This window comes from Varanus komodoensis, unplaced genomic scaffold, assembly GCF_004798865.1.
Source record: "Varanus komodoensis strain SLA01 unplaced genomic scaffold, ASM479886v1 scaffold6_1, whole genome shotgun sequence".
Lineage (NCBI taxonomy): Eukaryota > Metazoa > Chordata > Lepidosauria > Squamata > Varanidae > Varanus > Varanus komodoensis.
Window position 1 is genome coordinate 5,653,159 of NW_025336345.1, and position 26,285 is coordinate 5,679,443.

Genomic DNA, 26,285 nt, shown 5'->3' on the forward strand with positions numbered 1-26,285 from the left:
TGAGATACATACAAAATCCCTCTTTCTTGGGCTTTCTGCTTTGGAACACAAGATTTCTGAGAGGGCTAAACAGGCCAAAATAAAGAACAGTCTATCCTGTGTTAAAGTCCACAAGGCCGTCTTTCTGTTTTGGATGGCATACTGATAAGTAAGCCTTCCTGCTCCTTCCTTTTCTTTCTGCATTGAGAGGGTATTCCTAAGACATACACACACCTTTTCAAGGCACCTCCTGGACACTGAAAACCTTTCTTCTCTAGCAGGAGTCAACACCAGCCTTTTCATAGTAGATAAAACAATGTCCCATTAAGATAACATGTCATCCTTCCTTTTGTTTTCCCTGGCCTCTGCAAGCAATTTAGAGACAGGGCTCTCTCTGTTTTATGTGTAATTGCTGTTACCTGTAACCTGCCCTTGAGCTCTTTCAATAGCACAGGCTCTGCATCAAAATAAAATAAAATCCCAAGAATGCACAGTATTTTGTAGGAACATGGAACAATTAGGTAGTAACAGGACATCAAGGCGCAGGCTGCTCACTCTTGCCCTGCCATAGGCCATGTTAGAGACCCCTTGGGCCTAATTTTTAGATTCAAAGCTCTTTCAGGCTCGGGCTGAATGAATTATATTCTGGCACAGTATCTGGCACAACAAAGCCCAAGTTGAATATGGCCTTCAATTAAAATTAAAACAAAAGCACAGAGAGGATTGAGCATAAAAGAACAAGAACAGCAGTCACGCCACTGATACCATTGCCTCATGTAGCTGCTAGCTGCTCACCTTATGGGGGAGGGAGGGGTAACAAATATCCTATACAGCTCGCATCTGATCCTTGTTTTGACCCACTCCCTGTAGCCTCACCACCCTTTCCGATGCCAGATTGCAAGTGTGTAGACATTATGGTATGAGGAGAAACTGACCCCAGGCAGCTTTCCAGGAACAGTGCACCTGTCTGATTTAATTTGGCCATTCCTGATCCAATGGAACCACCCAATATATGTTTTGCCCTCTGGGATCTCTCCCAAAGGCTTGTGTTACCTGCCTGTGCAGCCAAAGTATGACTGGCTTATCTTGTCCATCACCCAGCATATTTCATCAGCTGTGTAAAATTAGTGCAAAGCAGGGCACGCAGTAGCCAGCATTAAATACTTCTTATATCCCATTGATTTTAATGGGAGAATTAAGCACATGGTTAAATCTCTCCCGCAGATATAATAGAACCTGGAAATGAACAACTTTGGCTGGATTCTGCCTTCAGTTTTTAATTATACTGAGAAGTGACTCACACTGACCTCTATGCTATTTCGCCTTTGTTTGTGGACACACGTTGTGAAGTAGCCTTTACACAAATACACAGTTTTAAAAATCCCAAACAGGAGCACATGGAGGTTTATAAAAACATAATAAATATATTTCATTTTTTCTAATTGAAAAGCAAGATAGAATAGGCACCTAAAAAGTACACAAACAAATCCATACATGACAAATCCCTGCAAAGTTCGTACAAAATGTACAGTAGAAGGAACTCTGAAAATGTTTGGGCAGCTGCACCTTTCCTGCCAGGCAAAGTCAATGGAATATAAGATCTTGCTTCCTGTTGCATGTTCAGGTCCCTTCTCCACTCAGCAACCCTCAGAACTTCTTCCTGTTTCTGAGGCTGGCTTTGGTTTGTTTCCGACTGCCTGGGCCAATGGGAAGCTGCTTTTTAAAGTCCACAAGGCAGTCTTTGGCTTCAGAAATGGAGGTGAAAGATCTAATGGGAGAGTCACTGCAAGCTGGTTGAGGAAAGGGGCTCCAGGCATCCTGATCATCCTCAGACTTCTTTTCCACCTCTGCCAAGCATTGCCTGATGGGAAGAAAATTCAGAAAAATAGTAAGAAAAACCAGGCAACCAGCTTTACAATAGCATATCTGCATGCTTGCCTCATGGGCCTATATGCCATAGTCTTAAGAGACCCACCTTTTAAAAACCTCCTACATTTTATTTAAAATAATAATAATCACCTACTCTTTGGTCTGAAAACCCCAAGCAAGCTCAGACATAAGCTAGAATACTCCACTGAGCATATCTGAGAACGAAGAGAACAATGGTGCCACAAAAAGGAAAGAGAAACAAGGTTTCAGAAAATAGAGTGGGGATAAAACAACAGATGGACATTTAATTCAAGGTAGAGGAAAAAGATCAAATATGAGATGGATTAACTCCATAAAGGAAGTTGCACTCGCATGTTGCAAGATCATAGCAGGCCTGTTGTGGACAGGGCAGTCTGGAGGGCTTTCATTCATAGGGTCGCCATAAGCCAGAGGCCACTTGACAGCATGTGACATCAACAAACAGTGGGGCAAACATCTCGGCAAACCATCTAAATGCCAATAATAATCAACTGGTCAACTGGTCCTCCAAGAGAAGGGAACCCCACAACGTGGGTGCCACTACAAGAAGTTACTGCTCTGTATCACAGCCAATCTGTCCCTTGAGTTGCAACAAGACAGAGGGTGGGACCTCCAACAACAAACTTGGTGAGCAGGCCACATAGCATGGGACACAGTCTCATGGCTACAACCATTTAAGACTTTACTGGCAATTAATAGCAGCTTAGATTGTGCCCAGAAACATACTGGGAAGAAACACAGGAAAGGATAATACATGCTGCCCTGAGGCCAGGCCAAGCTGATGCTCTAGCTTTCCCAGTAATGGCAGAGACAGCCACTTCCATCTCACAAACCACCCTGTCAGTTCTCATTCTGTAACAAGTAATAAAGCTAGGACAGGACTGCCCACATCTCCCCTGTATGAGGTAAACCTGCAACCACCAGTGTAGGATGATAGGTAGAGTGATAGCTTCTAATGCTGTGCCTGCATACACCAGTTGCTGAGGAGCTTGGGCAGGAGAAGGTCTTGTACTCATCCTGCTTGAGGGATCCTGCCTTGAGGCAGCTGGCTTGCTACTGGGGGAAAGGAATACTGGATGGACCACTGGTCTGATCCAGCGTGGCTTTTCTCATGTTTATATGGCATGGAGCTTGAGCAATCTGAGCTTCAGTCCTTCTTTGGCCATGAAGCTCACTAATGCTTTGGGCCCAGTCACTGACTGTCAGCCGAACATATCTCAAGGAAGGAAGACTATGTAAGCTACCTTGGGTTCCTGGCAAAAGGGGAAAAAGCAGGGTAGAAGTAAAATAAATAAATAATAGAACAATTCTGTCACTGATTGTCCTCTTCCTTGGCCATTACTGCCTATGTGACTTGATGTTCATTGGCAAATTCAACTGCTACTGTCAGTCAAAATCACCCCAAGACAAACAGCAGAAATTCCAGCAAAATGCCCCGTTGAGTTGTCCCTTCCTCCTTTCTCTGTCTACTTTGAACAAATCAAGCTCTAAGGAATGTCAACAAGGGACCTGGAAGGTATAGCAGCTCTCCTTGCGTATTCAGTGTAGATTTTAAGCACTCCAAGATTTCAGGTTTATTTATTAGATTTATATCCTGCCTTTCCTTACAAAGAACTCAAAGCGGCTTACATACTCCTGCTGCTATCAATCTTATCCTCACAATAACCCTGTGAGGTAGGTTGGGCTGAGGGTCTGTGACTGGCCCAGAGACACCATTGGCTCCATGGCTGAGCAGGAACTAGAACTCAGATCACTTAAGCTCCCCTCCCACACTCTCATCCACTATACCACACTGGTACAGGATTTGTTTTCTTGTTTTGTTGTGCATACTTAGTCCTTTGGTTCCCCTGCTCATTTTTATTGTTCATAAGCTTAATTGGATTGTTGGACTGTGTTGATTTACCCATTTGCACCTTCAACGTTTGTTCTCCCATGCTGCATCGATAATTTGGATTAAGTTTACCAGAGTGACTAAAGGCAAAGAAGGAAGAAGGGGCTAAGCAAGGGCCGCAACCTTAGCTGGCTGATTTCCGACTCACAGATAAACGCTCAGAGGAACTGGTGATACTGAAGGGCAGCTGGTGGCAGAAAACAAAGCAACCGGGAGAGTAGCTTGATAATGCCCACCCTGGAGGGCTGGCATTTGCCATGGCTATCATGCAATCATAATAGCGCTGGGATTTCTGAATTGAAGGTGTGAATGCAACACTCCCTTTAAAAGTTGGCTTTGGAGAGGAGGTGTGAAAAGAGTGAGAACGCTAAGTGTCTTTGTTGGGGGAAAGAGGCAGCCCCCTCTTCTCCTAACAAGCCAGGCAGGGAAAGCAGTGGATGTGGACAAGCTTCACCAGGAGAGGAAAGTAGAGATGCTCTTTCATGCCCTGCAAAGGAAGAGAGCCATAAGGATGTCTTCATACATCCCCTGCAGCCCAGCTACCATTCCATGTTTAACAATCGCTCCTACATTCATGATGTGTTACAGCAGCAACAACAAAAACCTGTTTGTCAACCCTCATTTAAAAGAGAGAGAGAGAGAAATATTCTGAGCACGTGCAGTTTCACATTTTAAACTCACTTAAATCAAAATGCCATTATCACTACAGGAATAAAAGAGAGTTTGCTTCTGCTGCCCTGATGCAAAACACATTTACTTGGAAATAAACACCATTTTGTTGTAGAAAAGGATAATATATGTTTTAAAATAAAAAATAATACAATGAGCATTAGCAACTAAATAGATGCCCAGCCTGCTGCCTCCTGACACTCTCCGTTAGGCCCATGCTGGCCCTGGTGCCTTTATGGGGCCTGTCTGCTGCTGCCCTGTTCACCTGCCAGTCTCAGGACAGCCAACTGGAGGAGTGGCCCTGCCATTTGGCCCAGAGCTCCAGCCGTAGCGGCATTATGGATCTTATGCACAGAGCAGGCTATCTACTAAGTTAGAAGCGATATTCAATAGTATGCTGAACCAAGTGGGCTTAGCTTTACCAAGAACAGGATGCACTCTTCAAAGTGAGAAGTGGGAGGGGGATGCTATTCCCCATACTACCCCCACCCCCGTCCTGCAAGACACCCCCAGCAAAACTGTACCCAAGGCTGCTGAAGGAAATCAGAACCAGGCATACGAGAGCCAAGCCAAGAGGAAGGTGCAGCGATTAGCTCATTTCCTGCACAGAGCCAAACCAGGGAAGCTGCCATGGTTGGGGAAGTACTGATGAGCACTCCCTCTGCTTTGTGTGTGTGCTGCCCCTGGCAGGAAGGACAAGCCCACAGGAGAAACCAGCTGGGAGTAGAAGAGCAGAGTAGAAGGATCCTCTGGATGAGTAGAACATGGAAGATGCTGGACTAGTACAGCAAGTACAATCCAGTCTCCAAGCAAGAAGGGGATGCTTCTGGTAGCAGTGGGGAGGAAACAGGAGCGGGAGGAGCAAAATTGCTCCTCCCCAGGACCCCTATCTCTGAAACACACTCTTCCCTATACGAAATGTTGAATTATGTCCCAGGTCAGAGAGTGTTACATGTTCCCGGTCCATTGGAACCAGTCCTGAACATGTCATCCAAAAGCTAAAAAAAGGGAGAGGGAGAGAGCATTTCTCATTTGCAAGTGGTGATGCTGCCCATTGTGGAAGAAAAAGAGGCAACTGGGTTTATAGCTGAATTTAGAAAGAACCCTGTAACTTATATCACTGCAGAGGACTGGGTGAGGGAAGGAGGGCAAAGCCAGGTTTTGTCTCCATCTTCTCTTTCCCATCAAGCTGCCCTGAAAGTAGCACACATAAGGAAGAAGTGGGGGGTCTGCAAACCCCAAGAACACAGCATGATTATTCAAGCCTTTGTGATGTGCCATTGCCTGGCTACTTCAGGGAAACCTGCAAGCAGATGCACTGGGAAAGGCCCAAAGATTTGAGGAAACCTCTGCCCAGATCACTGTGACTTGAGCCAGGGAAAGCTTACAATTTATGCCAACCCTGAGGAAGAGCAAAGAAGACTCAAGATACACGTGTTAGCTTTAGCACTGCTTGTGGCCGTTTTGATACTGCTGCTGTCACTTCCAAGAACTTGCTTGCTTGCAAGCCTAAGCTAGCCTGATCCAAATTGTCCCAGACTAGGAGCAGAGCTGATGGTAAAGGAAAGCAGGATGGTGAACGCGCGCGCGCGTGTGTGTGTACAGGGGACTTCAATCGTGATCGCCCCTTAAAAGGGGCTTCTCCACCAGATTTCCACTCTATGTGCTTCAAGTGCCCATGTACCCAAGCAGCTGATAAGGAAGGCATCTGTTTTCTTTGAACTTCTTGTACATGGGGGCAACCAGAGAATTCTCCCTAATGCTTATCTGGAGAGCATTTGGCTGAGTTGTATCCAGTGGTGTCACTCTGTTAATACAAGGAGGGAGTCCTGTTTCCATCCATAAGCTATACTTTGATTCTGCTTGTTGTGCAAGCTGTTGCACAATGCATCGCACAAGCTGTTCTGCAAATCAATGTAAAGGAGTTGCATAACTCATTGTGACTTAAGTAGACTTTGTTATTGCTTGTGCTAGTTTTGATAGCATTTATAAAACTGCTAGTAGAATGTCAAGTATTTGTGACATTTCACATTTCACAGCAATGCGCTGTGAAACCCTTTGCACAACAGCTTGTACAGCAGTTTGTGCAAGCAGAATTAAAGTACTGGATTTAGCTCCTGTCCATGATAATCACAAGTTTTCTGCAAGCAGCAGATACTTTGCACTAGTAGGATGACACTACTAGATATAATCCATTTTACCTATAGGAGCTTGCCAATGCAGTAAGATTCTAAATCTTTTCTCCCTCCAGTTTGTGTGTTAGAGCATGGAGAGTGGGGACAGAGGGAAAGCTGCTCCTTTCTCTTTTCCAGTTTGCTCTAGCAAAAACTGCTTGCTATAAGCAAACAGATTGGCTCGAAAACTAGATTCCTCAGATCAACAAAGCTAAGGTTGTGTTTTTTCCTAGGACTACCAGTTAAACCCTACTTATGCTGGGTTATCAATGACTTACTCGGTTTGTGTTTATAGAATGGTCCTGCATCAAAACAGCTGTCAAATGTTACACAATTTTTCATGTTTTTTTGGGTTGCTAGCTGCCAATTTTGAATTACTTGTCTCTCTCTCATTTCATTCATGAACCATTGCAGCTTTCTTGTTTTTTATCTGTTACATGGGGCATTTTTCATCATTGTTGGGGTGGGGGGGGGTGTAAATGGGTCCTTCTCATGACTCATTCAGAAGACATCTTGATATCCCTTTAGTGTACGTTCCTTTTTATACCTGTAAGATGGGGATTTTTATTTTTCATTTTGTCCCTAGTTATTGTTTTGACCCTGTGTTCTTTTAGAACTCTGTGTTCCAAAGAAGAAGCCCAGTGATGCTGTGTGTGTTTGATTTTAAACTAGGGACTTTATTTCTTGATTTGTTTTTGGTGTTTTATAGAATGCCTCACACAAGGCAATTTTAGCAGGAAAGCTGATCGTAATGCAAGTGACTTCACCCAAAGCTTGCCTGCTGCACCAAGGCTTAGATATGAAGCAGTCTTTTATGTTCCTGATTTCTTATTTTTTTCATGTTAATTGAGAGTGAGCCAAGAGTCTTGTTTGAGATTCCTGCTGTCTGCAGCCACTTCTCACCACCTGTTGCCCCTTTTCACCTCATGGTCATTTGCATGAATGAAGAAGCATGGAAAGTCCAGAAATAAAACTCTTGACGCACTCTTGAATTGCCTGGGTGATCTCCTTGGCTGAAATAATTAATTTTAAGGACTATATTTTTACTAGGAGATTTACTAGGAGATTTACATCTAAACTTATAATGGTTGGCCCTATTGACTGTGTATTGTGAGAAATTGCCAAACCCCTGTTTGCCTGAATAAAGTATGCATTGCCTTTATTCAATATTGCCTGGACCTGCAGAAACTGTACTACAATTCCTTTCATTACATGAATTTAAAAAATTCCTTTTACTATCTGCATTTTTAAAAACAAAACATATTTTTATGCAACCAGTTTAGGGATTTTAGTATTATTCTGAACCCATACTCTGGATTCCATACTGTATGAGTCCCAGCTCCCTGAATAAAACAAACCAACCAACCAACCAAAAAACGAAAACCCTGTACTATTAGTTTTGATGGTAAATGTTACATATTTTCTTTACTGCATTTCATACTGTATGGAATGATGAATTCACCAAATGTTAACTGCCAGAACCCCCTGCTGCTGTGTATTTCAATCACCAATATTCAAAGGTACTGTTTGAAATGGCACAAACTCACGGATATCTTGGCACAGTAACTTAACCCGGCCATAGTTAACATGCAGGCCTGGCAATCCACACTGTAAAAACAGGCTTGGATAGAACTATGATGGCCACATTCTGTGGCAGCCGAAGCCTCCAAACCATCTTTTAGGTCAACCCCACATAATGTGAGGGTTAGATTGCTGCAGTGCATAAGACCAAGGCATGTGTGACAGTAGCTCCATGAAAGGGTGCAGCTGGAGCCCTGCATGAGGCCAGGCATCCTAGCCATAACTGTAAACTGAGCATCTAGGAGCAAAGCCAGATCCAGAAATATCCCCAGATCACAAACCTCCTCCTTTAAGAGATGTGCAACCCCACTGAGATTAGGCTGTACACCTAATCCTGGACTGGCTTTGCCAGAACCACAAGAACATCTGTCTTGCCTACACTGTTTCTCAGTTTGTTGCCCACACTCAAACCATCACTGCATTCAAGAATTAGTTCGAAACTGCCAGTGCATTCCTGGATTCTGATGGAAGAGACAAAACTGAGCTTCTGTTGGCAATCTCTCACAGTGACATCACACAGATTATAAAATATACAGACTATCTCCCAGCCAAGCCAGATGTTCCAAAAAAGATACTGTGTTTGATAGCAGTGAAGGCTACAGAGGTCCAGCAACACTAACAGGGATGTATTCTCTTATCTTCTTTCTCATATAGCTCATCCACCATGGCAACCCAGGCAATTCAGTCCCAAACACAGGCCTGAACCCAGACTGGAAAAGATGAAGATAAGTTGTTTCACTCAGAGGATCAGGAGTTGTTCCACTGCTACTGGGATCCAATAATCACTGGTTTGTATCTTTAAAGCATGAGCTTAGTTAATGGCAAATGGAGAGACTCTCATGGTAAACTGTAAGATGAAGGAAAGTAATACTGTCTTGCCTGACAGAGAACAACCTACTTTTCCTAAGGAAAAGCTGCCTGCTCTTAGGCATTTATTCCCTTCCTACTCAGAAGGGGCTGAATTTCTTCAACAGCATCAATAGCAAATTAGCTTGCTCTATGCAATCCTCTTGACTTTACTAATGCTTTTTAAACTTTACTAAGAGCATGGCGTTGGAAGCCCTGGGTGACCATGCCTTCTACTATAGCCATATTAGCAGCAGAAAGATCCTGCAGCCCAAGTGGAGATAGCTAACCTTGAGTCTTCTCCCCGAGAAGGTGTGGCAGCCACCTCTGCATCTGAAATGAGAACATCACAGGATATTACTTCTGGCAGCATCTCTCTGGAGAAGCAGAGAAACTGTAGGCTCAGGAAAAGTTTGTCAGACCAAACTGGGCTACAAAAGTGGCAGGGGGGAGATGGCAATAAATGAGAGAAAGTGGCTATAAATTATTTTAAGTGTTAGACTTCAAGAATGAGGCCATCAGCAGAGGCTGAAGTGAGAAGATAATCTTGTAACAGCCAAATGCTAGCAGAAAGCCCAATTATGAAAAGTTTAAAATATATATTTTTAAACCATATATATACTATTCAAGGAGGGGATGGATGGGCTTCTGCTGTCTTACTGCAAAGCAGACAAAGGTTACACAGTTCCTGTTAATAGTGTCTCAAGAATGAGGTTCCCAGTAATGAATTTGTTCTCATTATGGCCAAACAGAAGACGGGGCTGAAACCCATGTGGTTGTGGTGCATGAAGGAGCACCTTTATTTAAGAACAGCAACAACTTTGGCTGAATTTGGAATAGTACAACTGTGCTACATAGTTAGAGGGCAGTCATGTTCTCGTAATGAAGTTATACGGGGTGACCTGGTACTGCTCAGCATTGGCAGCATAGCTTACTGGAGGTCTAAGCAGTCTTCAAATAAACCAACAACAGGTCATGGGTTATTTAAACACAGTAAACCCTCAAACAAGCCATGCCTAGCCAATGGCTGCTAGCATCAACAGCATCTCCTACCTGTAGCCTTGTGTTCAGACTCCTCCAGCATGCTCAGGAGTCGGCCTTCACATCTTCCCTCCTCCTGTGACAAAGCAAGAGAAAATTCTTGTTATTTTCTGTATGAAGTGTCCCTTGGGTAGAACGTCTCATAGGAAACCTGGTGTGTAAGCAGAGGAACATTGGGCAACTTGCAGCTAGGCTGAGCAAAGAAAGCCAGATCTTATTCCAAGACCCTTTCTTTGTTATCTTGTTTTACTTGGTATACTGTCACACAACAGAAAATTGAAATCAAGGCTATAAGTAACTTCTGATGCTTCTGATATGGGAGGCAGTATATAGGATTAGTAGGAGTAGTAGCCATTGATAGCCTTATCCTCCATGAACTCATCCAGTCCCCTAATAAAGCCATCCAAATTGTAGCCATCACTACATCTTATGAGAAAGATGCAATACTCCACAATCAAGGGTAGACCAGGCGTAGGAACTGCTGATCCTAAAGGGAGGGAGGGAGAAACTATCAGGATGCTGCAAGGAGCCACAATCTGTTCTGGACCCAAAGGCCCCCTGTGACACCCTTCACTTTGCTGATGAGACTCTCCCTGTTTGCCTTTGTCACATCAAAATGTTAATTGCCATGGAAACATCTCAGTTCCTCTGTTCATCTTCCTTTCTACCTTAGTTCCCTGCCTGCCCATGTGAGCAAGAGCATACAAATCAAAAGGCAAAGATGGATGGCAGCCTCTAACCGTGGGCAAAAATGAGTATCCGGCTGTAGCAAAGGAAGGCCTGAGTGGAACTGGTTTGCTGGGGGCTGAACAGAAACTTCCAGAGAAGGGAGACAAAGGAATCCAAAGGAATTAGAGCACAAACATCACTAAAGGGTAGAGAGAATGTCAGGACTGTTCAGCTGGACAAGCATATTTAATATAGGAGACAAATGCCCCACTGTGATGGCATGCTTTGAGATACTGATCAACAACTCCATCTTTAGGTTACAGAGGGGCTTAAATGCTGTGAGAGTTGCCTGGCTACCACCAAAACTGAAGCTCCACCCCGTTCTTTCCTCTGCCTCTACCGTGTCCAGCAATTCAGAAACGACAGCTCTACTCTCCAGCATCCCCCACCTCTGCAAGCAGCAACCAGCACAGGGAGCAGTGCTGAAGAAATTCCAAGCACTCAGACAGCACACCAAGCTTTCTAGGTTAGTAGACATTCTGGGAGAATGCAGAGGAGTTGCTGCCTTGGGGAACAGCTGCAGGTTTCTGGGAACACCTAACTTCCGCCTAGAAATCAAATGTAGGCTAGAAACCGAAATCCTACTCTGTTATGCTGTGCATCTGTTCTATTATCCCCTTTGCCTAACCAAATGTCATCCACCGTTAATCGCATTCTTTTGGTTCATTTTAATTGCATTCCAAGTGTTCTGTGGTGATCAGATAGAATACTAAAGTAAACTTACTAACTCTGAAGGTTCAGACAGTTTGGAAGTGATGATTCCTCTGTTAAACTTACTATGCACTTCAAGAAGCTCTGAGCAGGCTTCCCTGCCACTCTCCTTGAGGACCAAAGCAAGTCTGGTAAAAGCTCAAGAGAAGTGTGCTTAACAGTTCAAGCAGCTGGAGTCAGGGGACATAATGCTCGGATGAGAGCAAGGGGAAGCTCACTCATGCCAGTTTCAAAGAGCAACAGGGCCTACACTGGACATGTGGTGGCAAGGAGGAGTATAGTACTCCCCGAATCTGTTTTAAGCATAGTTCTGACCACATGGAAGAAAGAGGTTTGGGAAACACAGCAGCTTCCAACTGTGCTGAAAACAGCATAATGCTTGGATGTGTCCCAGCCAAATTCATCAACAGGCAATCCCGTCATTTGCATGCGAATCCCTGAGGGGCTAAGGCCTGTGATGGATTTAAGGGGTTAGACAAAAACTGAGACATCATGTTGCATCTTCCTGCTGAGAAATCGCATTGTCTTTGCATTTGCACTGCTGCCACGGATTACAACCTCACCATCAGAAATAAATCAACAAGGAGACAGCACAGAGGCTTCTACTGCAAATAGGGCATGCAAGGTGGCAGGCTATTGCTTAGACAGAGCCAGAGGACCAGGATGCTGATGCTCCAGTTACATGTCTGAGGTTAAAGGCCTGAGGACCTTGCCTAGAGGAAGCTAGTAACAGGCAGGGTCAGCCAGGTCATCTTGTAGCGAACTGACCAAGATCAATATTTTGCCAAATCAATTACGCACTGGAGTTGGCGTACATGTTGGTGAAGAACTGCTTGATATAAACAGTGGGCATGGTGTGAATACATGCTTGCCATTTGCAACAGACTACTTGCATCAGCTGTGGTACAATTTTCCATAGAAATGTTTCCAGTACTTTTACCTAAAAGTGAGTTGGCTGCAGTTTCACCACGTGTTACCAGCCCGCTCTCTACTGAAACCCTTCCCCCAGACCTGCATTGCCCACTCACTGAAAGCACGCCCCCCTAAAAAAAGAAAACCATGCTCTTCTTCCAGATTCTATAGCTTGTTTACCTCTGTTCTTTCACAGGTGCCATTCCTCAAATATTTGTTCAGTGTCTGGACATGCACTCCCTAGACTGCAGTTCCATGGTGAATATGATTTTAAATTTGCCTAAACACTGTCATGTAGTACACTTAAATGTACACATACCCTTGGAAGAAAGCTATTTTTTCTTGTGCCCTCTTCATTTTTCTAAAATGGTCCTTGATGTTCATGGTATGACATGGAAGTATTCCTGGACATCACTGAATTATAGGGTGAAGAGCGAACTGAAGCCATGGCGAGACTTTTCGCTCCTCCACTGGCTGTTGGTGCAGCAGTAAAGAAAGATTCCCCAATCTGTGCAAGCTCTGTAGTCTGGTGTAAAGGAGTATGACAGAGCCCTTCTCTGCTCAAGGTTGCAATTCTGAGCAGGGAAACACAATTGGGCTAGATGGAAACTTATTTGCCTATGCCATCCGAGGCATGGCAAAAAAACAGGTATTATTTTGCAATGTCTACAGAGGATATGTCCACAAATGCTTATAATATTGTGGGCTGAGCACATAAGTCACTGTAAGAGTAGAATAGCATGCAAAATAACAAGATAGAAGTGTAAGGCAACTGTTTAATGGAGCAAGGTACACATTGCAAATTATAGACAAACATCCCATGAAAAAGCAAAAAAAAAAAAACCAAAAACAAAAAAAGAACTACCTAACTGGAAGACTGAGAGGAGGAGCAAGGAAAGTAAAATACTACTCTGAGACTCACGGGTTCATTATTGATTGTTTCATAGTAACAAACCTACCGTCTACACTGGCTGCCAATTGAAGTCTGGGCCCAATTTAAGGTGCTGGTGATGACCTATAAAGCCCTAAACGGCTTAGGTCCTAGATACCTGAAGAAGCACCTCCTTCCCTATGTGCCCGCCTGCCCCTTAAGATCGGAGGTAGAGATCCTTCTCCGGAAGCCCTCCTTGAAAGGGATTAGGAGGGTGGTTACCCAGAGAAGGGCCTTCTCTGAGATGGCACCCCAATTATGGAATATTGCCTGGTACTGATGCTTTTTTCCTTTCAGCGCCAGGTGAAAACCTTTTTATTTTCCCATTATTTTAATATGTAATAGGTTTTAATGTGGGTTTTATTATACTGGAAGTATTAGATGCTGTGGGCCATTTCATTTTGTGTTGCTTTTATTGTAAAACCATCCCAAAATGCTAGTAGTTGGACAGTATATAAAAGCTTTAAAAATCAAATCAAATCTCTAGGACTACAACACAGCCTTTAGGAGTGGAAATAACATGTGTGCAGCTCTAGCATTTGACCAGCTGATGCCAACCAAAGAACAGGTGGAACACCCCTTGCAAAGTGGGAAGCAGGTACCCGTGCTACACTGATTGCAAAGTCAGACTTGCACAAGGGTGAGAAGTCTGGCAAAATTGGAATGCCTGTATGCATTTTTGCCCTGGTTCAGCAGGACTGATGACCAAGAACGACTCTTTTAGACACGTGTGTGTTCTGCAGGCTCCACAACAGCTCCACTGAAGGATGCTTCATTTCTGGTGTTGGGAGAGAAGAATCCATTTTACAGCTCCTCTCTTCTCAAGCGTATGAATGACTTCTGCAGAACTTCTAGAGCACAGCATAGTATGCCCTGAAATACTGTGTTCTGAAATATGACTGCAGAAGAAGAAGTCATCTTCTGAGATTTACATACTGTAGCAAGTTGTTAGCACTTTTGGATGAGGAAAAATGTTTAGCAGGCAACACCAGATCAAAAGCAGGGGGAGAGGGCCTGGACTGGGATTATAACAGTCAAGGACAGAGGCTTTATGGTACTCTCCTCTCATCCTATCCAAGAATCTAGAATCTCATCCTACCTTAAGAATTTAAGAATGTCATTTTAAGCACATAGTCCTGTCAGAAACATTTGAAGAACTTAAATACTCTTTTAGGCATAGTGCTGAGCAGGGATCTGTACTTCCACTTTGCATGTAGATCAACTCATGAAAAAGCATGCCTCAAGCTTGTGGGAATCTGAATGACACGATAGTTAAGCCTTATTTGTGCTCAGAGCTATTACATTCTGCTGCCATTTCCTCTCCTCAGTGATCATCTTACTCTAGTTCATCATTCCTCACAGTTGCACCTGCCCTTGAAGTATAGGGCTTGGATTTATTTATTTACTGGATCCACAGCAGCACGTCCCATGTGGCTGGGGCCCGTTCAGAATGGTGGAGCCATACAAGCAGGGTCACACTGCGTAGATCAAATCCATGGAACAAGTGCCCTCTTGGGAAGCTAATCCCACACAAAAGAATGTGCGAATCATTCTGCCCACAGATTTATATCATTTAGACCAGACATGAGGAATGTTTAGCTCTTTGTCTGTTTTTGAACCATAACTCCTATCAGACAGGTGGGGCTGACAGGAGCAGGAATCTAACAACATCTGGAAAACAGGCCCCTGCTGAGTAGGATCATCCCAAGGAAAAGTGGCTCTCAAGCAACTGGGGATGGTCTGAATGGCAGCACAACAGAGCCTACTTCTGTGGTTAGAGGTATTGGCCATTCACAGCCTTGCTTTAGAAAATGACAGCATCGGGAACAGAATGGCTGGTGTGTGCATATAAGTGTGATCCCAAAAAAGGCACCTGCAGCTTTGTGGAAGTGCCATCTCTCACCTTTGCGTGCCGCAGCTTCCTGCCACCCAGAGCTCCATTGGCAGCCCAGCTCCGGAGGCAGCCATCGACATGCCTCTGATACTCTTTCCACGGCACCAGAGACTTGCAGAGGTAACACTTCTCATACCTGTCAGACCAGAAGAGAGAGGAGCACATTAGGATTTACTCTGCCTTGAGTGCTTTTGTTTCTCCAAGTCATTCTGTGGATAAGCCTCATCAATGGAACTGGATTGGCACAGCAGGATGACCAATAAAACTGGTCTGATGCCAATCAAAGGGATGGAGTGATTAGCAGTTTTCTCCCAACTGCTTTTCTGTGTCCTGCTGCTGCAGCAGTGGGATGGTAATGAAATCAGCTCCTCAAACTATCTCAAACAATGCCCGTTTCTCTTCAGATATAAAACATCCTGTCAACAGCTGAAATGAAGTGCTATGCTTTTTGTGAAATGGAGTTACGTTTTGCCCCAAAAGCGAAGCACGCGTGTTAAAGACATGTTTTCCTGGATCTGAGTGAATTCATCTATATCAAGTCTTTCTGGACACCATCACAATTTTAGAGCAAGCAGTACTGAAAAGAACACATACTGCACATGAACTTGGTACTAGACAAAATGACATTTTATCTCATCTCTGGTTTCACTCTAAGTGGTCTTACTGTATTCAGATGTACCTTCGAAGAATTTGACCCTGCCCAAAAAGTAAAGAAAATGAGGTCCTGAGGATGCCTACAGGAGAACAGTAGGAACGTGACTGCAAAGGCAGAACTGGGAACAGAAACTTAACTGTAGGTTCTGCATGGGAGGGGACTGACAAGCCTCGCAGTGCCATGCCATGGCACTTAGAATGGATCTGTCAAGTCCCCTTCATGATCCATTCTACAGTACTTTTCCATATTTTCTCTCCAGTCACTGCTGATTACCAAGATAATGTGTCTAAACAGAAGCTGTCCTCTCTATAATTAGCCTAATTCCATTAGTGATGTTGCCATCCAGTGTTTGTAACAGCAAAATTACTTCCATGGCAGGGATTTTTACTGTCAGATCCTTTCTTGTGATGCTGTGTGGGTGGGAGGAGGAGGAGCAGGAGGAGGAGGGGTGGCAACCAGAAAGATTAAACAAAACCATCTCCATCTGAACAAAGTCTAATTTTATTAACGATATCACTACAGGTGCCATGCTTCCCAGGCTTCTCCATCAGATTCTCTCTGACAGAGACAAGAAGAAATATATACATATATGTATATGCCAGTCCTAACATTTCTTCTCCCTCTAATGTGACAAAGAAACTGAACCCAGTGCAGCATTATGAGGACTAGACACCAACCCCTCTGCCTCTCATTGAGTTTTATAGGATAGTCTTGCCCCACCTGGTGCTGGTCCCAATGATGAACAGAAACATGGGAAAGATGGAGGGCACAGGGTATTAACAGGCCCTAGTGAAACCATGTCTAATCCGATGCTTTCAGGAAGAAAACACAGACATAGTCGAAAACAAAGGGAGAAAATGTAAAACAAGAAAGAATAAGGTGGGCTTAGAGAGCATTCAAAACTCATAAGGTGCTTCAAGATGCACTGAACCGACTTACTTGTTAATGTCCATAGATTCTGGTGTCTCTTTGCAACCGGTGGCTTTCATCTTGGCTTCTCTCTGTCGCCGGGTCATCACTTCAAAACAAGAACAAAACAGTTGCTCCACCTCTCTTCTTAAGAACCTCAGGAGGTTTGTCAGGTGTCCAACAAAATATACCATGCATGTTTTAGAAAACATTTTCAAAGCCCTCCTGCCTAGGCTGTACCAGTTCGTTTGGGGACATCACAGTGGGAAAAGTAAGAAGAGGCCTAGTTTATAATGGCATCATCTTGCCTGCTGTGAAAGTTGACGCTGTACAGTTTCTACTCAGAAAGAACATTTGCTAACTTTCTTATCCTTCTGACACGGTATAACATAAAAACCTAATGATAGCAGAATTTAACTTGCCTTGGCTTACATGAAGAATTTTTGTTGTTCCAATGATCTATAGTTTAATTTCAACATTCACATTACCTCTCTTGGCAGCCTAAAACAAATTAGGTTAAATAACTGCTGTTTTGGCACCTGAAATAACGATTCTTTCCTTACTTGACTCTTCTATACAGGACAGAACAGGTAAGGACCTCAAAACATAGGGCTGCTTTATGCGAGGATTCAGGGGTCCTGTCTCCCCCAGATCAGTGCTTTAAATCCTAGAAGTGTGAGACCCTTTTCCTCAGTCAAAGCTGTGATGGATGATCTAAAGGAGCAATGGTGAAAACTACTGTATACAATGGAAGGCTATGCATTCAAAATCTGTGATCAAAGGGGAAAAGCTTGTAGCATAGGCAGAATTTTATTTAGTACGCAATCCAAAAATACTCAGTTTCTATGCTCAGAATAAACCAGTTGCATTTGCAAACATTGCCTTAAGGTATATTTATTTTGCGTAAAATCCTGGGCTTTGGCAGACTTTGGAATCTTTTGCAAAGGAGACAGGATGGCAACAAAGAGCCACAGGAGCACTGCAGGAGATGAAGGGTGGAGGTGTATCAGATGTGTTATCCTCAGATCATATACCTCTTTTGCCTTTTAACAGATGATCCTTCACCTGATCTGCAGATATTTGGTCCAAGATTCCATTTAGATTCCAACCTTCAGATTCACTTTCAACCCTCTCTTTACAAACATTACAACTAGGAAGATACATTTACACACACACACACAAACACATGGAGAGAGAGAGAGAGAGCGCTCAAACAAATACTAATGGTGTGGAGTTTTACACTGTACTTAACAACACAAACATGCCACCAATGGCTCTCTTCCTTTTTCTAATTAGAATCAGTAATGGTGACAAGGAAATCAGTGGTATGTATTTTTCAGCAAGCCCAGCTTTTCTCACCAGACATCTATAGGGGTAATTCTTAAATGTTTGCTTCATGCAGTTGAATTCCTTCCTTTCAACATATTTCTGTTGACAGGCCACCAGCTATGCTGCTTGGGGAATTTATCAGATATCCTGAACCATTTCCACCAGGGTGCTGGGGTTTCTAATGCAGAAACAGATGTTGCTTTCAGCACTCTTGGGCAATCTAGTGAGGAGGACAGTGCATTAGAACACTTTTACAGCTTGGTATCAGATCTTCCTGTGCTCAATACTCTCATTAGGAGAAAGGTCTGAATCAGTGTTATAGGCACTATAAAACAGTTATGGTTTGCTCAGCAGCTGCTCCAAAGTGGGTGCCCACAGAGTTCAGAACAGAAAGAGGCCTTATCAGTGCCAGCACAGCCTGGGCCTCGAAGCATCTATTTTGGCTCCACACTTTCTTTGTTCCTGATCTCTTGGTGGTTGCTGTTACAGGCCAGCTCACCTGCTAGTTTTAATGGATGCATTTTCCCTGCTTACATGCTGCAGTGACCAGTACGCAGTTTGTGGGCTCTCTAAGCTGATGCTTACCCTTGCACAGGATTGTGAGGTACCCACTGGGCAGAGGGAAGAGGGAAGCAAAATACTCACACAAACCAGTCATCAAAACAGGATAGCTCTTTTTTTTTTGTAAGCTTGAGTTAGTGACCTGGGTGCAAGATGCTTCCATACGCCACTGTTAATCCCAGAATCACTTGACACTCCCAAAGGCATTTTAATAGGACTGTTTGCAGCATAAGCAGAGCAAATCTCTAAGCCAGTTGTTAATATTCCTGTAACAGACAGTCTCTCTCTCTCTCTCTCTCTCTCTCTCTCTCTCTCTCTCTCTCTCTCTCTCTCTCTCTCTCTCTCTCTCTCTGAGTGCCTCGTGCACAGCTCAGGTGTTAATCAGTGCTATTTTTTTCCAAGAGAAGAGAACACATCTGGCACAGCAAGCCCGTTAGAAACCTTTGGGACTGGCAGTACAGAAACATCAGGAAAGACCTACAGCTGCAGTGCTAGGAGCAGCTACAGAAAGAACAGGGATGGTATCAATAGGCACCGCCCATCAGATGAGTTGGCCTGCTTCCATTCCCAATGCGGGTTTCAACTGCACTGTTGCAGGACTGTGCTAGCTGAGCTTACCGCCAGCAGAGCCCACGTGCCTACAACAAGGTTCCTGTGGAGAAAATCTCCTCTCAGAGCAAAGGCAGAATGTGCATTCCTCTAAACCATTGATACAAAATGAGCACAGCATCTTCCCTCAAAACCTGCTGGGTTAAGTCCGACATGTTCACAATACTCATTGTAGTCGAATTAAAACTTCATCAGCTTCTGATTTCTTTCTGTCAGTGCAAAAGGAGCTTGTATCCGCTGAGTTTTTCTTGGTATCATTTCATTTCTTGTTGGTACATTCCAGATTGGCTAGCCTTCTCCATGTGTCCTGAGATGCTCAGAGAACTCAAGGTAGCAAATTAGAATATTCCCAGCTGGTGCAACATGTAGCTCTCCTATACAGCTTGGTAAACTTCTAAGAATTCCATCTTTTTTTTTTAAGTTAGTACATTTTGATTTGTTTGGTTCCTATAAAATTTTAAGCAAGCTTGTCCAAACTACTTCCTGGGTCATGGGAAAAGAAGACAGATCACATAACCTCAAACATTTCTCTTGGCCTAGGCCCAGTGAAAGTATATCTGTCTCAAGAGTTAAAAATATACATGGTTTTTTGGAAGCCACCTTCATGTTTGAAGGTGTGATAAACTAGAAATTTACTGGTCTCAACATGTGTCTGTATGGGCCATTTTGCAGAAATATGAGCCAGGAGGCACAGCCGATACTTTTGCAGTCCACATTGCAATTCTGTGAAATCAGTACCAGTAGCCCATTTATCCACAATACGGCAAGAAACAGTTGCGGGGCCAACACAGGTACTGCATCCACACAAGCTATGACACAGAGTACAACTTCCATTCTTGAAGATTCCTTCCTGCACTCTAATTTCTATGAAAAAGCACCATAGCAAGAATACTGGAAAGACTGCTGAAGATATCCCCACAGGGAGGAAACCAGCAAAGCTCACAGCATTTTTAAAGTTATAAATGGGTCTGATTTCAGAAGTGGCTCCTTTTGGTTATATTTTCACATATCAAAAGTGGGTAGAACTGACATCCAGTTCTTTACAAAGACTGAGAAGTATCCCTGAATGGGACAGATGATGATATCAAGTGTCTGATTGCCTTTTGCAGCAGATTTCCCACTGCCTCTACACAAGGTCTTTCCCCACCTCCTGCATTAAGAACCTATTCTCATTTACAAAGCCGTGTTATTCTTTGTGCAGCATCCTACTAGGGGAAATAATTTCTTGTATATTGGCCCTTCTACAAAGCGATGAAGCTCTTTCCTCCTCCCGTTCTATATCAGTGCCACTTGTCTTGGTGTGGAAGCTCTTTTAAAAAGAGCATCAACATGGGCGCAGCTCAGAAAACTGAAGACTGCATCACTTTGCACCTGAGATGTGACTGCAGGAAGAATGGGCCCCTGCTTTGACCTACTACAAAGTTGGATGTCTTTAGTAAGGTTGCCACTCTGCTGTTGGAGGAATGAAGCTGGACACATGTTGTGATTCAGGAAGGGGACAGCATTCTCCTTTAAACATTCCTGGAATATCTGGAGGGCAAAATGGAAGGGAATGAATGCTGCTTCCACTAAGCCATTCCAAAGGGTGTAGCAGGGGGGTGGGTTTCAAATGGGGAAGTCCAGTAGGGAGTTTCAAGGGCCTTCCTGGGCCAGAATAGGCCAGAGTGGTCGTTTGTCTGTCCAAGGAGGACCTGCTGGCCTACATGCTTCTGCACTTCAGCAACACTACTGCAGATGCCATTCTGAGAGATTTTGCTGGCTGAAATGACGGCCCTCCCACCCCGGAGGTAACACCTTAAAAGGCCTTCCTGCGCCACTTGCACATCAATTCTTGCACGTATTTTCCTGATGATAGAGTATGCTTTCAGGTATCTCATTCCTGAATCCCTGCTTGGCTGTATGCTTCCCAGCTTGTTTCCAGGCATGTTAAGTTGTAATAGCACCTATGATGGTGATCTGCATGTTTCCTGAAATATAGTTTCCAGCAGACTTAGCAGGAAAGAGACAGATCAGCTAAGGGCAAAATTCCAACGGCTTAAAAGTACAACTGTCAGCCACAGCATGTGCAGGTACACAAAAGGACATTCAACTGCACTAGTGTGGAATGAACAGCCCTAAGTATCATCCAAGCTGAAGCAGCTTCTTTAGGTTATATGTGCAAACAAAAGCCAGCAAATTTATGGGAGGCAATAACCAAACAGTAGACAGACAAGTCACAGGGGCTCCTTTGTAACAGAAAACACTAAAAGATGTTAAGCATTTATAGTACCAGAAGCCTCTAGAGAAAATCCAATTAAGAAGTCCTGAAAATAGATCATTGACCCTTAAGTCAACTGTAAGGGAGAACTTTAGCAGCCTTCTTGGAGCAGATCAAGGAGAAGGATGGTGAGCAGGGCTTTGATTTTCTTCCACACTGTGCTACTGCTCTGATCATAGGGCGGCCAAATAGAAACAGTTCTGAAGAAGACAGTAGTCAAGTGCTAGGGGTGCAAAACACAGCATTTTCAAACTAGCATCAGTCAAGTTGGGCTCAGCACGCTTCAGACACCATGTACGAGCTTTCAAGGGTACTGATTCAACGGGGAACTATGAGGACAACCTAACTAACTTCACAAAAGGTATAATTATTTTAAGTGTTGTGGGACTGTGTTCCTTTAAATGTTGGTAAGTTTCAGAAGGGCAAGGGGGGTAAAAGAGGGGGATGAGTGAGTGAGATGATTGGCGACTGAGCATGTGTGGGAGGAGCTTGGAAGAGTGAGGAGAGAGAATAAGATACTTTTCAGTCAAAGAGTGGTGGTCCCTCAGCAGTCTCCTGGGTCCGAAGAGGCAGCCTTCTCACTGGAATCCCAGATAGTGCTGTGAAAAGCTGAAGCAGATGCTAAAGAAGGAAGTAGAACACTAAGAGGACATATTAGAGACCAGGGAGAGTCAGAGCCTAATGTTGTCAAATATTATATGGGTGTGTGTGAGAGAGAAGCTGACCGAAACCTGAGTGCAGGAGAGAAATGAGGGTCTGTGTGTGAGGTGTGTTTGTGAAGACAAAGAGTGATATATCTCAGCCAAAGTTATTATGCATCATTTTATTTACTAAGAAAATGTTACAGAACATCTTGAAACCAATATGCTTATTGTACAAATACAGTTTTGTTTTGTTTATTGTTAACTCGGAGTCATAGACTGCTTGAGTATCTGCATCTCATCCTCAGGAGCCTAACAGCTTGGGCACAATACTGTGGGAGGTTAAATAATTAGAATGGGATTAAATCCCTGATGACAGCATTACCCACTAAGAGAAAGAGAGGGCGATTTAGGAAAGTTAAAGACACTCCGTATCCCAACAAGTTATAGGAGTGTACTGGTTACAAATGGTTTTAAAGGAGAAACTAAATTTTTATGTGCATTCTGGGCACTGGGTGGAATGGAGAGAACCATACAGCATGGACATGTCTGCATATAAACTCTTTAGGAAGGACAGGGAAATGTACTAGAGAAGGTGCTGCTCTGCATGTCAGGAAGGACATATTACTGAGTGGCCTCAAACTAAAAAAGGCAAATGTCTTCACAGAAGCTCTGTGGGGGTCAATACTGGGTTCCAAAACTATTTTAGTACTAGGTGTAGCAGAGAGGGCTCAATGCCCCAAGGGGGAAGAAAGGAAGTAAAACAAGGCAGAGCCCAAGTGGCAGTTTCAAGGCTGTTTCAGTGCTGAGGCTGAGCAGAGGGAGGAATAGCAAAAACATCACAATGTTGCAACTCATCCAAGGACAGGGCAATTCACATTCTCCGGGGAAGGGTACCGGAGAGGTGGCGGTCATCAAGTCAACAGGTCCTACCTGGGAATGCTCAGGAGATGTCACCCCACGGAATTAAGGAGAGCATTCGGGCTGGCATTTGTCCCCTCTTCTGAAAGAAACCAGTTGCTGCCAAAGGCTCCATCTTGTTAGGCTACTCGCAAGAAAGCCCAGCTAAGTATTTTATCTGGTATTAGTGGTAGGTTAGTTAGCTTTGTTGTTTTAAGTCTGAGATGGTAAAAGGGCTTGGAAATTATGTTTAGGATTTGAACTTTGTATTTTGTATGCTGCTTTCCAATTTCCCTCTCCCTCTTGTGTGTGCATGTCTGTGTTGCTCAGGGTTTGCCCTTTTAAATCCTCCAATCCTATCGTGTGTTCCTGCTCAATAGAGTTCTGTTTTCTCCAAGGACTTGGATGGGAGTGTGCTGAATCCAGTGCATCTGGTTCCTGGTGGATAAGACTGGGGAGCTCTGGGTTCAGATTCACCCCCCCCCGGGGGGGGTGCGGTACAGGAGGTAGGAATATGCTACTATCTTCCGGACCAGAATGCCCACCGTGGTCAGGGAGGCCTCCAAATGCAGAAGTGTTATAGAATAGGAGACTTCACAATTCCCCATGTACAGCTTGATCAATGCATGTTCCAATCACAACATTGTCAGTGTCTTATACGACTGTGCCCTAGAACCCTTGGTTGTGGAAGCAACTAGAGAGGAGACAACCTTGGATTTAATCCAAAGTGGTATCACCTAGAACATAGTAAGAAGTGTAAAAGTCATTGAATTAACCAGTTGGAAACACTGACCGCAGTGCTATGAGTTCACATATAGTGGGAAACTGCCAAACAAATCCAATGCAGCCACATTTGGGTCCAATTTTACAGACCTATGACCCCACTTAGAACACTGTATTGTTCTGCTCACCTCATCTCACCTAAAAAGGGGATTACAGAGTTGGAAGAAGTACAGAAAAGGGAAAATAAAATGATTAAGTGGGTGGAAAAATTCTCTTATGAGGAAAGGTTACAACTGCTGGGAGTGTTTAACTTAGAAAAAAGGTAAGTGAGGGGAGACATGACAGAAATGTACAGAATTATGCATGGTGTGGAGAAAGAGAAGGAGGAGACATACTTCTCCCTCTCCCATGACACTAGAGCCAGGGATCAACCCATGGCTGACTGGTGGGAGATTAAGGACAAATAAAATGAACTACTATATTGCACAGTCCATCATTAAACTATGGAATTCACTTCATAAGATGTAGTGATGGTCACCAAGTTGGATAGCTGGAGTGGGACTGGACAAATCCATGCAGGAGATACTAGTCTTGATGACTCTCTCCAGTATCAGACACAATACATCTATGTAACACAGGTTGCCGGGGAACATGGATGGGAGGGCCTGTTGAACTCATGTCCTGATTATCAGTTTCCCATGGACAGCTGGTTGGCCACTGTGTGAAAAGTAGGCTGGACTGGATGGACAGCTGGTTTGATCCAGTATGGTCCTTCTTATGTTCTTAAACTTGACTAGCCTTGGATCATTCAGGTGGCAGTTCCATCAAGATTCAGATTTGCTCAACTCAGAAGAGGCTTCTAGAAGAGGCTTTTAAAAAAGACTTTGCCTGACTTGTCTGATTCCAAGGTTTTCCAAGGTTCAAAAGCAGACATCTGCCATAAATGTTCTGAAGCATTATACAGCAGAGTTTTAAAAGCCATTTTCTTCAAAGTTGCAATGAAGATCAGTTTAGATGCTCCACAGTTATGGTAAAAGCATCTGGGATCTTTGCCTATATCTCAAGTTGCATTAAGCTCATAGAAACATATGAGTATGTTACATAATCCAAGATGCATAGCAGTGAGTGTATGTTGTATGCAGTGTATTTATATATGTTTAATTAAATAAAATAATTGAAACACATACATAGTACACAAATGTTTCAAAGAAAGGTAGGCATGTAACCCAGAAACATTATCAGGAACCCCACAAACTAATTAGAAATCTGATTACATAACCCTTCTCATTCTACTGTTACTAGTCCTCATTGGAGCAGAAATAAGTTTGGACAAGAAATGGCAAGAGTTAAATAGTCAAAAGCAAAGAAACTAGAATAAAAAATCATTCAAATTCACTACGTTTAACCTGCACAATTACTAAATCTATCTAAGACTTTGTAAAGACTAAATCAACTTTTTCGCATTTTAGCAGAATTATTTCAGAATAAGAACAAAGCTTGCTAATAATTTATTGCAACTTGGCTTGACAAGGTTAACAAAAAAAAGCTATGCCAATTATGTTAATCACATGCCATGAAAAATTCAAACTGGCAACAGCCCTCTGGCTTATGATGCATTTCTAATGTTGTCCTCAGTACTGATAAGGTGCCCTACCCCTACCTTAACAAAAGAAAGACCAAGCCTTAGTGGCCCCATTCACTTAACTAAAAGCTCAATAGAAAATCACTGTGTTTGTGGAAACAATGGATTGCTACCCTCATTAATTAAAATGCAAAAATGTTTCACCACCCAAGGCAGATAATTAATAGTGAAGGTTCCTGTACATACACATTCAATCTACTCAAAGCTGGGATATTTGAGAGTACTTTCCAGAAATAGTACAATGGCCATATATGAGCATCCTTCTTTGAAAAGAGCTACTCTTCAACATGGAAGAAATGAAGGAGTCAAGACTATGATCCTATGGAGCAAGTTACACTGAATACATTGGAACGTCTGAGCCCATGTGTGATTTATTTATTTATATTTATACCCTGCCCTTTTTTCTTTTCAAGGAGCTCAGGGTGCCTTACATAATTCTCCTCCTCCTCTCAATCTTATTCTAGCAATAACAACCCTGTGAGGAAGGTGGGGCTGAGAGTCTTGTGTCATTAAGTATTTAGGAAGCTCTCCACAACAAGCAGAGCCAGCTTTACCATCAATCACCTGAAATAACTGCCTAGAAAAGTCCTTTGCAGAGAGTAGCTCTTTTACTCCAACTGTAGTCACAAAGGATGTTGTCCAGGACTATGGGCAAGACTTCACAGTACCAAGAGGAAGTTTAGTGGACTTGGGCCCAGGTAAGTTGTGGATGAGAAACAATAGCTAGTCAAGAGGGCTAGTGCTGACTAACATGAACCAAGAGAATGATGTAAATGGATGTCACACGTGCTAT

The 26,285-nt window shown here is 43.5% G+C and overlaps 1 protein-coding gene across 4 annotated transcripts in view; it reads right to left on the bottom strand.

The window, feature by feature from the left end:
- Positions 1-1,135: 1,135 nt before the first annotated feature.
- UIMC1 (ubiquitin interaction motif containing 1) overlaps positions 1,136-26,285 on the bottom strand; it is a 75,618-nt gene continuing 50,468 nt past the window's right edge. For 3 of the 4 annotated variants that reach the window (XM_044450978.1, XM_044450976.1, XM_044450979.1), the window contains exons 10-14: positions 16,861-16,939; positions 15,276-15,402; positions 10,102-10,165; positions 9,339-9,381; positions 1,136-1,840 (exon numbers count right to left, since the gene is read on the bottom strand). In XM_044450978.1, the coding sequence (XP_044306913.1) occupies positions 1,627-1,840; positions 9,339-9,381; positions 10,102-10,165; positions 15,276-15,402; positions 16,861-16,939 (527 nt within the window). In that variant the 3' untranslated portion in view covers positions 1,136-1,626. Of the gene's footprint in view, positions 1,841-8,822; positions 8,913-9,338; positions 9,382-10,101; positions 10,166-15,275; positions 15,403-16,860; positions 16,940-26,285 lie in introns of all 4 variants that reach the window. The other variant, XM_044450980.1, reaches the window with a different exon arrangement.